This window comes from Strix aluco, chromosome 16 (genome assembly GCF_031877795.1).
Source record: "Strix aluco isolate bStrAlu1 chromosome 16, bStrAlu1.hap1, whole genome shotgun sequence".
Taxonomy (NCBI): Eukaryota; Metazoa; Chordata; class Aves; order Strigiformes; family Strigidae; genus Strix; species Strix aluco.
The window spans coordinates 9,651,337-9,663,963 of record NC_133946.1 but is presented as its reverse complement, the minus strand read 5'-3'; the positions used below and the strand labels follow the sequence as shown (position 1 = coordinate 9,663,963).

The 12,627-nt window shown below is 38.2% G+C and overlaps 1 protein-coding gene across 1 annotated transcript in view; it reads left to right on the top strand.

Annotated features, from left to right (window-relative positions):
- The window catches only part of SHANK2 (SH3 and multiple ankyrin repeat domains 2), a 338,597-nt gene that overhangs the window by 101,234 nt on the left and 224,736 nt on the right, over nt 1–12,627 (top strand). Inside the window, exons 11-12 of the mRNA XM_074841993.1 lie at nt 7,362–7,671; nt 12,121–12,290. Coding sequence (XP_074698094.1) covers nt 7,362–7,671; nt 12,121–12,290 — 480 coding nt within the window. The remainder of the gene's footprint in view (nt 1–7,361; nt 7,672–12,120; nt 12,291–12,627) is intronic.

Genomic DNA, 12,627 nt, shown 5'->3' with positions numbered 1-12,627 from the left:
CTGTATTTTTAACAAAAACGTAGATGTATATACAAGTTAAAGGGATTTTTCTCGCAAGAACTACAAAATGAACAAAATCGAAAAAGAATAAAACATGGCAATCATAATTGTGTTCTACCATTATCTGAGAAGCCCATGCTCTTAGAGGTGTGTTGGTGGGGCGATTAAGTAAGAGAGTAGATTTGGTCAGCTAAGTTTTTGTTTTTTCTAAAGGCATTTAAGTGGCTAAAAATAGATCTTCAAGAGTATGCAAGTCACTGATTTTCCATAGATTTCTAATGGGAGCTATGGTCTGAAATACCTAAAAACTTTGTGATGCTAATCAAAAGAGCCCATGTTTTGATTTGTGTTTAAGGTGGCCTTTTCTTCTCAGGTCATCCCCATGCAAAGCTCACATGCATTTTCCTGAGCACCTACAGAAGAAGTAGAGAAATTAGGGCTTACCTCACCTCTATTTGTAATCATGTTCTTCATGATTTTTAGATTATGGATGCTGATGACTTATGGGTTATATTATTGTTGTGTGCTAGCATAGTCAAATTATTAGGTTTTTGTCCTGAGCTAATAATACCAAAACTACCATTGTGAGGCAGAAAATCTTTCAGCAAAAGGTGGAAACTGCTGGAATATTTTCTTCTTTAATTTTCCAACATCACAGATTTTAGGAGTTCAGTTAAAATAAATGAATTCTAATAAGCTATTAGTGAAAATTAAAAAAAATCAAAAACTGCAGCTGCAAATATTTCACTGACTTCCTTGATTGTCATATTTTCCAATTGTACAATAGTGTTTATTGCAGTAGGCTTTGCCATGTAGGAATAAATTATATTTCCTGGGTTGGGGAAAAGACAGACAGTTAAATGGAACAAAGCGATCACTCATCAGGTGATATGTCTGATGGCGTAGATCAGAAAGAGTTCCCACAATTTCCATGAAACTCAATAATTTCAAGTGACTTTAATATTTTTTATGTTTTTATAACACTGATTAGAACCCCCCCTAGATGATGAAATGCTACAGCTCTAGCAAGAATCTAATAAAAATACCCCCTGGGACTGATTTTGATTGACTACAGTTGCCTGTCTGTTTTTATTTTACTATATAGGTACAGATGTGAATGAGCACAATTGAGTTAACCCTTTACTCGCCTAACTGCTGTGATTAGGTACTTTGACTATCATTACTTTGAAACACTGACACCCACATAAAGGAAAAGGCAGTGTGAGGATTCAACTCTCAGGTTTCTACACCAGTGTCACCTTCTCTGTAAAGCACCCAGGACGTTCTGCTTAGAGAAACATGAGCAACGCTGAGATCCCATCCCTTTGGAGATAGTTAATGCTTAGCCTGTACGTATTTTTCTGTGCCTGGTGTTGTGGTTATTAAAGCACAGAACTGAGCATTGGGAGGCAGTGATTTTCTTCCTTTCCTGTGGGCACAACAGGTAATTCTCCTCTTGAAGCATACAGGGATCAATCTATGCTCTGTATCATCAATAAAGTATATTGCCCTACAGTGTGTAAAATTAAAATGCACTCTCTAGGAAAGCTGTGCCCATGGGCATTAATTACGGCAGTGCTTGGAGCTGAGGAGACACTGTGCGGCAGCACAGCCCTTGTGTGGCTACTAAAAGTAAGGATCTCCAGCAAGCGCTTGCCTAACTTTTACAAAGGACTCTCTCAGCCCCATCTGTAAATAAAGAATTAAGATTTCAGTCTCTTTCCTGAGCATTTCAGGAACTACCACCATAAAACTCCCTTCTGTTGGTCTCCATTTGGCTATCAGAGCAGGAGTGCTATCAGATACTGAAGTTTTCGTGCAGAATTCATGAACCTTTGCATACTATTGGCCAAGTTTAGTTAGAAAGCACTATGGAAATGTAGAATATTATTAATAATTACACTTCATTTGTAGCTCCAAATACAATCGGGGGGATTGAATGAAGACAGAAAAAGTAACACACAGAAGCTTATAATTCCAATTAGTGGCACAGTTGTTCTGGTGTAGCAGTTCTTGTTCTGGAAATGATATTGACTCTTCTGGGGAGCTAATTAATGCACATATTTATAAGTTAGTGATTAATAGTTTAAAGTTATTCTTTAGAAAGCTTTGCATCTTTTCAAAATTAAGAAGAAAAATGCTTCGTGTCAAATAAAGACATCTAATGATGTGCATATGCTGTGTCCAACATTTCCTCTGGTAAGATTTCCACCTGCTTCGAATAGTTGCTTTTAAAAAGAAGTTGAACCAAAGTGTAAAACTACTATTAATTTAGTGGAATATTCCTTTATAAATTAATAAATATGTAAACACTGGAATGTTAAATTAAGTTTAAACTATTCAATTTATTTATGCTTAGTAATTCTTTACAGTGTTATGTTAAATATGAGATCATTATGCATATAGAGGTTAAATCCATTTAAGTAATTTATTTTCTGTCTATCTTGAAGCAGTTTTCTCAGTAAGAAAAAGACCTAATTTTCAAAATAGATGCGTTAGCAATCAGCAGAGATATCTGAAATGGAATAAATATTAACTGTTATATAGTTTATACTATTTGAAGGCAAATTTTAAATGTGGGTTACTCATTTTTTTAAAACAGCAAATTTCCTATTCTTTGGAATCTTTATATCTTACATTTAACTAGTTACGCTTAAAATTTTTGTGATTGTTAACACCTCCCCCCTGCTTCCTGTCTGCCCGTTTCTGTTATTTGCTCTTCCTCTGGGAGCATGTTTGCACTGGCTGGCATAGCTATCTATAGAACTTTTTTTCAGAATTAGTACTTTAAAAACTGCAATGGCTACATCATTTATTTTCTGGCATCTGCACTGAATTTAGCGAAACAGCTTGGTCAAATTTTTGTATTTTTACCCAGTGCAAAAAGAAATTCTGTTTTATTCCAGTGCAATGGAAGGGGAGTGGAAAAGAATTGTGCTTGTATCTCATCTGTTTTAGGTTGGAATATAGGCCATGATAAGATATTCTGTTTAGTGGCAGTTTTGTTTCCGTTCTTAACGTAGTCATTGTGTGAATGTGATTTGTACTCTTCCTCAAGTTGGCTCTTTGGAGCATTGCAGTAAGCAAGCGAATTAATAGCAAAAAGCAAATTAATAGCAAAAAGCAAATTAATAGCAAAAAGCAAATCAGTAGCGGAAAGCCAATATATAGCAAAAAGCAAATATATAGCAAAAAGCCTCTGTGCGCTGAGAGTCAGTTGTGCAAGTTCAAAAGCTAAATGCACTTCTACAGCAGCTCTCATCTCTGTCAAGGTTTCCCTTTCCCCAGTTGCAGCCTGCGGAGCGCCGCTGCGAAGTTCCTTTTCGCACCTCACTCCCCCCTGCCCTTTGCAAATATGAATTTTTGGCCCCCTCGGCGCTCCGGCCGCCTGCACCTCCCTCAGCCCGGCGCTTGCTCCTGCACAAACGCAGCGCTCGCGGAAGCAAGAGTATCGTCTGCAAGGCTGTGGCGGTGGTGTTCACATGACTAATGCTGTGAAAGATAGCAAGATTTTTTTTTTTTTTTTTTGAGCAGCTCCAGTCTATGCACAGTTGGCTCCCAGCTGACAGACAGAATGTGGGGTGGGCTTTGTCACCAGAACGCTGGGTACTGCATGCCCAGCTATGCTCGCAATTACACAGTGCCCAGAAACCTGCTGCTTATGTCAGGGTGCAGGCAGCCTGAACACATAGAAATTGGGTAGCTTTATTATATTTTTCTTTCTTTTTTTTCTTTTTTCTTTTTTTTTTTTTTTCCTCTTTCTTCCCAGCAAAGGTTATATAATGAGGGGATTGCTGCTAAAGTAAAAAGGGAAAATGAAGTCTTTGTTAAATGCCTTCACAAAGAAAGAAGGTAAGCAATGAAAGCAGAACACTTTGATGTTTCAGACTGGTGTTTTCTTGTGTACATTTAATATGATCGGCTTAGTGACTCTATAATTAATCAATTCCTGCAATTTCTTTTTCAAAATTATTTTGTGCTAGACAGTCCATTTAGGCAACTGATTATTAAAGCTGGATGTGACTTTATTCATTTTAGGTTTTTCTCTGAAGAGTCAAGTAGTTATAAAAATGTTTTGTTCCCTAAGAAATGCATTTGAAGACACGTAAGGAATTTCCTAGGTGAATTTTGTCAGTGAATGGTGCTGAATTGCCCCTTCAGATATATGAAATGCCAGGAATAGAATGCTGAGAGCTGGAGGAAGGATTAAATGGTACTTTCAGGTATGCTTTTAGGGGTGATCATTTTAAACTTTAGGGACATGAAATTAGTTCAGACATTTTCATGTAATTTTATATCAAGTGTTTTTCCCAGACAAGTTTTACAACAGTTATACTTACAGTTCTGAACATGGTGAAATATTAGGGAAAACCAATGTCCAACAGGGGTTAAAGCGTGGACATTCGCATTTCGTCATTTTGTGTTGTAGTTATTTTTTTATTGTGAAAATAATATAAATAATGCCTATGAGAAGCAGCTAAAAAAATATCCACCCACTTACAGTTTGCAGATTGCTGGGGAAAAGAAACAGTTGGGTGGAATATTAATCACTTTAGGCACGGAAATGCTTATTTTTAACTCTTTCTATAAAAGATTTGTGTTAGACACACATCAATTGGTGTAATTAGTTGTCCCCTTTCCTGTTTATTTTCTGTAGTAAAGGCTAATTTTGCTTGTAGTTCTCTCCTTAAGAATAGAACATTAATAACAAAGCAAAAGCTAACTCCTTAATGGTCATGTAAAATCCTTCTAAGGTATGTAAGAGAAAAAGAATGAATTTAACCTGGTATATGGAGAGTGTGTATTCATAGAAAACATACCCTGTTTTTCGGTAGGAATGAATATGCAGTTTTGTGTTTTCTAAAATCCGTTGCTATAAACGTGCTCAGCAAGTATCCGTCCGTCCTGTCGCCGTGCCTGAGCACCGTGCCCTCGTGCTCCCTCCCACTCCTGCCAGAAGATATCCCACCAACCTCTCAAAAGTTACAGTAAACATCCCCAAAATGTTGTCAATATTTACTTTTACCAGTCTATGGCTAGAGGGCTTGGCAGTCTGCGTGGAGTGTTACCAGTTTAAGGTCATAAAAAATTAAAATCTAAAGGTCAGATCCAATTTTTACTGAAATCCAAGACAAACTTTGGTGACCCTAAGGGAACAGCATTAGACCTTCAGGTAGCAAACCTGTATGTGCAAAACATTCCCTATATTCAGTTTTGTGTACTTTCTCCTTTACTGAAATTATTACAGTAGCTATTCTGCTTTACTGTACCTGGGAAAGATCCCTGTCTTCAATGAAACAATTTCTAGAGCCGTATTCTAAATGTCAAAATTACAGGAATGCACAAATGGCACATCTATGTCACATACATCAGCCTAGAAGATCTGTATATGTCAATTTTGGAAATAAGTGCTGTGAGTTTTCTTTAAGTTAGTACTAACCAGGGCTTTCACTGTGACATTTGAAGCATCAAGGTGCTTTCAGTGACATACTTTGCTGCTTTGAAACCTTAAAAAAAATACAAAATATGAAAAACTTGGAATATCCTGAAAATTGGACAGAGTTTCTGCCAGTTTCTAGCATAAATATTGAACTTCTATGCTTTATCCCCTTTTAGCAGCTTTTAAAGGGGACTTCCCTTATTTCAGCCTTGTTTCAAGCAAAATATTATGGACATGAATTTAAAGCCCTTTCTCTCTCTGCACGCTGTTCTCTTGTTTGGTTGTTCTGATGTTGTTGAGCTTTTTACCAGAGAAAGTTTCAGCTCGTTAGAAATATGAAGGGTGTTGTTTTAAAATATTCAGAATTTCAGTTAATCATAAACTGATTCTGGTAAAAATTACATAAACCATTCTTTTAATTGCAGTTCCATCTTTATTTTATCTTATAAATATGCTTTCAGTTTTGCTCTGAAACCTTAAGTTTTGCTGTGTTCTCTCAATTAAAGGCTGTATTTCAAGGCAGGACAGATTGATTCCTATGTATATTCATATTTATGTGAATTATTTACTTGCACAGTATGACAGACATTCTTATTCTGGTTTTTGTGTGTTTTTGAAGGGTATTGAATGCGTAGACATTTTTGGCACTTTATAAATGGCACTTGCTGGCACTTTAGACATGTAGGATGATGTTTTGTGGGGCTTCTTTCCCAACTGAAATATGATTTTTTGAACATTACAACAGCTCAATGAAGTCCTCAGAATAATGCCTGGCTACCTTTTATTAGTTATACTACTGTGACTTTTCAGATGTAAATATGTGCACTTTGGATTAAATCCTGTGACGCCATGAGTTCCACTGAAATAAATTAATGAGAGTAGTTGCATGAATGGGGATGGAGGCAAGCATGAGCTTTCAGGGTCAGATCCTCTATTACTTTATAGTATGGGTAGGAAATGCCATCGTATCTAGTGATAGTTGGATGCTTTTTATTAGGAAATTTCCCTTTTAAGTTGCACTTGGAACTAACTGACCCACTGCAGTGAGAAAAGGAGATCTGGAAAATGTAGTGTCTGCTTGTACAAATTCTCGTGACTGAAGTACTGTACCAGTAACACTGATGAAAGGATGGGCCCTGTGGTTTGTATTAGAATTTTATTTCCCTTGCTTTTGTTTTTTGTTGCAACTATTTCATTAAGTAGTATATTGCAGCCTTTGGATACAGTCATGTTCTCTTTGGGACACAGCACATGATGGAGTGAGTGTATTACCCTCGGGTAATATGTTCTATATACAATAGTAATAGATGTGGTAGAAATGCCTAGATTAGAAAGAGGGGAATACCTAGGGATTACAGCAGTGTAATAGAGTTCTGCCAGGAGAAAAATGTATGTCCTCAATTTTTAACCTGGAAGATGGGGATAAGGTGACTGTTAACACTACAGACTTCAGGTTAGGCCTGAACTTGCGATGGAATGAAATTCTCCCAGTTTAGGTGCCGATGGGAGAAGGAAGTTAGAAGATCACACATCAACAATCTTGCCGATCAGCCCCTGTTCTGTGGGTTTCCAATTGAAGGTGACAACATAGCACAAATATGAACTTTTTGAGACTCAAACTTGGCAATAATGGGGTGTTTCCCATTTCCTAGACCATAGTTCAGATTGTTCAGCAGACTCATGCCACTGGTGTTGCCTAACTATTTATTAAAGCCAGTAGACAGGTTAACATTGCCCAGTTGTTTTTGGTTTTAATGATATTTTAAAAGATAATTAATTCAGTTGGCTAGGCAGGCAAGGTAGAGTTTCTGTCTCCACAGAAGAAACAATGCCATATGTTGCTAAATCTTTTTATGAGGTGGTAAACACATAGGAATGGTGAAATCATCTGAGATTACCCTGGGTGTCTTTCTTTACACAGTGCCCTTTAGAGAGGCTCCCACCTATTCAAACCGAAGGCGGAGACCCCCGAGCACCTTAGCAGCACCTCGGATCTTGCTTCGTTCCAACAGCGACAACAATCTGAACATCAACAACCTCCCTGAGTGGTCAGCCTCCTCCTCTGCTTCTTCACACCGCAGCCTTTCACCTCATCTACTTCAACAGATGCAGAATAATCCTAATGGAACTGTAAAAACTGTGGGGAGTTACACTCCGTCCTCCCGGAGCCGGTCACCATCCCTAAACAGGCTGGGAGAGGATGCCAAGCGGCAGCAGCACAGGCACATCAGGTGACTTTTTGACTATTTGCACAGCATGAGATATCCCTAACATCATCATGCTGGACTCCCATCTTCTTTTATGTTATTTATATGCCCATTTTGCACTCTATATAAGGTATAGGTAATAAAATCTCAGCAAAGCGGAAAAGAGTGAATATTTTCACTGGAAGCTCCAGTCAAAGCCAGCTGTTTTCTCACAGAGCTCCAGCAGCCAGGCAGACTTTAAAGTTCAGCAAAGCTCAGCAGTGACTTATCACTGAGTTTGCACTTCCAAATCAAGGTGCTTGTTCTCAAGATCTTTTAATAGTTGTAATGATTGTATTTAACAGCGAAGTAAAATGTTTCTGAGATACTTGGTCCCTTCATGAAACTGTTGATCTTGCCTGAAACCTATATTGGAGCTGCTCATGGGTGATGAAGCAGAGACTGTTTAAGTTCTCCCTTCTGTAGATGTGTGCTGAACCAAAGAGTAAAATAGAGGGAATGACTGGGGGGAATAAGTGGGGCTGTGTAGCAGGTTGGCTGAGAGCAAAGGGGCCTTCCTGAGATGGTAGTGATAGATGTCATGGGTGTCTTTCATGATTATCCTTGCTGCAGGGTTTTGCATTCCCTGTGACTTTGCTGCTCTTTCTTTCCTCTTGAATTACAAATGTGATTTAGCAGGCACTCTCTGCAAATATCCTGCAGCTATGTCCCACTGGAGAGTAAATCCTAACTAATTAGAGTGATGTAGGTATTGTAAGTAATATAATAAAACAGAGGATTGTGTCTAAGTTTTGATCACAAAAGGGGGCTTCAGCTTTGTGAAGCCACTGCCCTGTGAATAGACAATTCCAGCTTCACTTTGAGAAGGACTCGGGAACCGCATCTGTCAAGTGTGTAAGTGATGGAGCTGCATCAGGACAAGGGGTTAAAGCCAGGGCTGCAAAAGTGAAGGGAGGCAGAGCCAAGTACTGATGGAGAGAATTAGAGCTGAAATGTTTTGACCAAACACATTTAATTCAGTGGTCATTTAAAACACCAGGCTTTGTCTGTCCTGTTTCCTAATATCAAAAATCATCCATTGTTCAGGGTAGAAAAGAACATGAGTATTGTTAAGAAATGCAGCTGTTGGTTTCTCTTTGTCATTTGTAGGTGTAATGGATCTTTACTTGAATTTTCAAGTCAGTAAAACAAAACGTCATGTATTGAAGCTGTCACCTGTTACCTTGCATGTTCTTAGGTCCTTGGCTGTAGGCACCCAATCTGACAAGCACTATTTGTGATAGTAACAATACTTCTGGAGAGTGGAAATACGGTGTGTTGTAAAAAAACAGTTGTCTGAAATGTAAGAATTGCTGGAAGGAACAGGATCCACATTTGTTACGCCACTGGTTTCATGCAGTAGAGCAAACCCACCTTACCTCGTATGATACAATAATGGCAAAAGCTCATTTGGTTGTAATTTGGGTGACACTTCCTCACAGGACCCATATCAGCTTAAAACCAGGTTGTCTGTAATGAGGCTTCGCTTAGGTGAGGAGGTGGCTGTGAGGTGCTTTTCGGAAAATGAGTGCCCTCCTGTTCCACTGGATAGTGCTGATGCCACCAGAGCGGGAGGTTTTACCTTAGAGTCAATGATTATTTTAGCTGGAAGGGGTAAAAGGTGCCTTTTCATCAATATTCCTGGGATAACGCACTTCCAAATTCTTGAAGTATAAAAATGCTTTGAGATGGGGGAACAATTAAAACAATTTTTTGAAGAAGCAAACGTTTATTTGCTTTGACTTTATTCAGCCAGTTTCCTCTTCCCTTTCTGAAAGCACGTGATTTTTGGAAATGAGCACAAATGATAGTGGAAACCAGTTTAATGCCTGAAATTTTGTGGAAATAAAATTTTGTTTTTTCTCTCAGTGCATCAGTATCACAGCTACTTAAACTGCTACCCAGCTGCAGAATTTCATATATACCATTAAGACTTGTTTCAGAGATGTCCAGAGTACATGCAAGTACTGAGAAGAGTGCTGGAGCCTCTCTAAAATTTAAAGACAGCTAAAAGCATTTTATATATAATTTTTCCTGCAAGCAATGCCTTTTCTTGCTACAGGCCTGTTTTACAGTCATGAATGGCACCATACATGACACTTCCCTCACAGATTTTGTTTAACTGTATGACCACCTACTTACTATCAGCTAAATGTGGGAATTGTTGGTATCTCTGCTTATTATTTGCAAATAATACATTCACCACGAAGCTGTTGCTCCCCTTAGATGAAAAACCCTTTTTGACATAGCAGTAGGTTGGGTTCTGGAGCAGAGGCAGCCAGAAGGGGTAGGTTAATGAAGACGGTTAGAGTATGACAAAGGGTTAATGAGGTTTGTGAGGTTTGTATTGTGGAAAGGGGCTGGAGAGTGATGCTGGAAGGGGTTCCTCTGATCTTTACAGCCTGTGTGGCTCAGGTGTTTATCTTCTCATGAGGCTGCTGCTTTTCATACCAAGCTGGTTTTGAGGGGGGCTAGGGAAGGCAGAGGAACTGGCACCGTTCCTGTCGAATTTGTCACATGGTGATTAGTGAAAGCACCACCTCAGACAGGTCTGAGCCATCAAGGATGGCCGCCTTCTTCTGGGTGAGAGGGAAACATCTTCTGAAATCTCCTCATCCTCCTCCTGCTCCTTCATGGCATCGGACATGCTGGGCTGGGAGCCCAAGCTGGGAGCAAGGGGAGAGAGGAAAGATTATTTTTTTTTTTTTTTTGAGTCATCTATCCCATGTTACAGTCCTGATTTCCATTAGTAAGCCCGTCTCATGAGAAATGATGCGTTCAGTGCAAAGGTTAAATGTGTCATTTCCCCCTCCTCTTTCAGTAAGAGAGGAAATGAAGGTATCCTCTGTGATAGGAGTTAAAGAAGATGCTGGGACATAACGCTGTGAATCGCTGCTACCTGGCTGCTACCAGACTTAGGCAGAAAATACAGCTTGATACAAGTGGAAATTGGATGTGTAGCAACAGTTTATAGATCTGGATTTTTTTAATTTTACATTTATAAGGAAAAGGGAATGGAGCAAAAGAACTGAAACGCGAATGTCATCTTTTCCTGTCTTCCTTTCAACAACTGTTGAGAGTTGGCTGGCGTTTCTGATGCCAACTCCCATCACAGACATGCAACCAGAGCTCACTTCTAAACTCCTGAGTATGGCTTATTTTATTAGCACCTGTTCCCGGTAACAGAAGAACAGAACAACGAGGTGAAAGGTCGATGCTGTTCCAAATGGTAAAGAAGTTACTGCAGGACAATGGAAGTGTTCCTGATACAGATCTACTATGTTTGGTTTTTTACCAGACAACTTCTTCTTTACCTATCTCGAGAGCTTTATTGACTCCTATTTTGTTAGGAGATTGGTTAAAAAAAAAAGGCATGAAGAAACAGTAAGCTTGAGCTCTCATATTTTGTTTTGCTTTAGCAGTTTGAGATCTTTTCTTTCTCCTTACAAGAAAGTAATCAGAGTGTTACAATGCTATATCACCATTAAATCATTCTGCCTTTGGTACCCTATCTTTTTCCTATAAATCTTTGTGAATATTCTTTCTCATGTATATTTTCCGTTTCTAGACTTCCTATGTAAGACCTCAAGTTTTTATGTTTTGGCTTTTTAAAGTTGAGTAGTAGTGTATTGCGAGTTTGTTACGATATCTCCTATAGGTTTTCCACCCTCTTTAACATTTGACACTTTATCTTTTCATATATTTTTGACAGTTCACTCATTTTTCTGGAGGTTTAGTAATGATCTTATGCATTGTTCACCGGATTTCAATAATTTCTTGTTTATACACCACAAGTAGATTGTGTGTTGTTTGATGACCTATGATTTATCTGGGCATACCATTCTGAAGTCATTGGGACAGCTAGTGATTGCCATCAATAAGAACGATTTTTTGGAGAATGTGTTAGCCATGAGAACCAGGCTTTGTGCAGATCTGGAATTTAGCTCCAGGCCTTGGAATGATGAAGTAACTCAATTATTCAGTCCCTTCAGTTAATAATTCAATTGTCTTGATTATTCATCTAATGTTACAATATTACAAAGATATCCATTCCCAACAATAATTGTAAATACTGACTTTTAAAGTCTTTCTGACAAATTGTGATGCTCGTAATGTATGATTTGCATATAAATTTTAAACTTCATGAGCATCTGTGAATGTGCAATTTGCAGAAAACCTAAAAACTTTAGTGTTGTGTGTTTTCTAGTCCATCATGGTCAGATGATTATTGATTATGTTTCATATTGAAAGATTTCAACCAGTAAAAGCATGTGTTTAGGATGAAAAATGTGCATTTTTTCTGCAGGGTTAGATGTCTTGCTGGAAGACAATTATGTTATTCCCTGCTTAATTTAATCCTGCTAATGTGATGGTAAATGATTAACTTTGCCCATTTTAAATAACCAGTTAATGTTTTTTAATTTCAATTTCCAGTGCCGTTTACAATCCTAGTGCCAACAAGGATACTCTGTCTGCCTTGGATTATCAGGGTCCAAAACGCAAGCTTTACAGTGCTGTACCTGGAAGACTTTTTATTGTTGTAAAGCCATATCAACCTCAAGGAGAAGGGGAAATTCATCTGCACAAAGGAGATAGAGTCAAAGGTGAGTATGTAATTAATTTTGAATAAACATTTTCTTCTGCTAGATGGAAATATTATTTTTAAATTCTCTTCAATTTTAGGGAAAAAATAATCTCTTCAGCGGAAGTGCTTTTATGCATTTGTTTCTTCACAGGGTATTTTGCTCCTAGATCTATTTTGTAACCAATGCATATTTAACTACTGTTTTAACTGTAAATGACTTCAAAGTACTACTAAAATTCAGAAATATGTGCAGTAATAGCAGCATTGTCTTTTACACAGAGCACATAATTTGCTTCTGTAGTCATTATAGAAAGACAACTCCAGGGTTTTAAGAGGTTGTAAACATGTCAGCTATC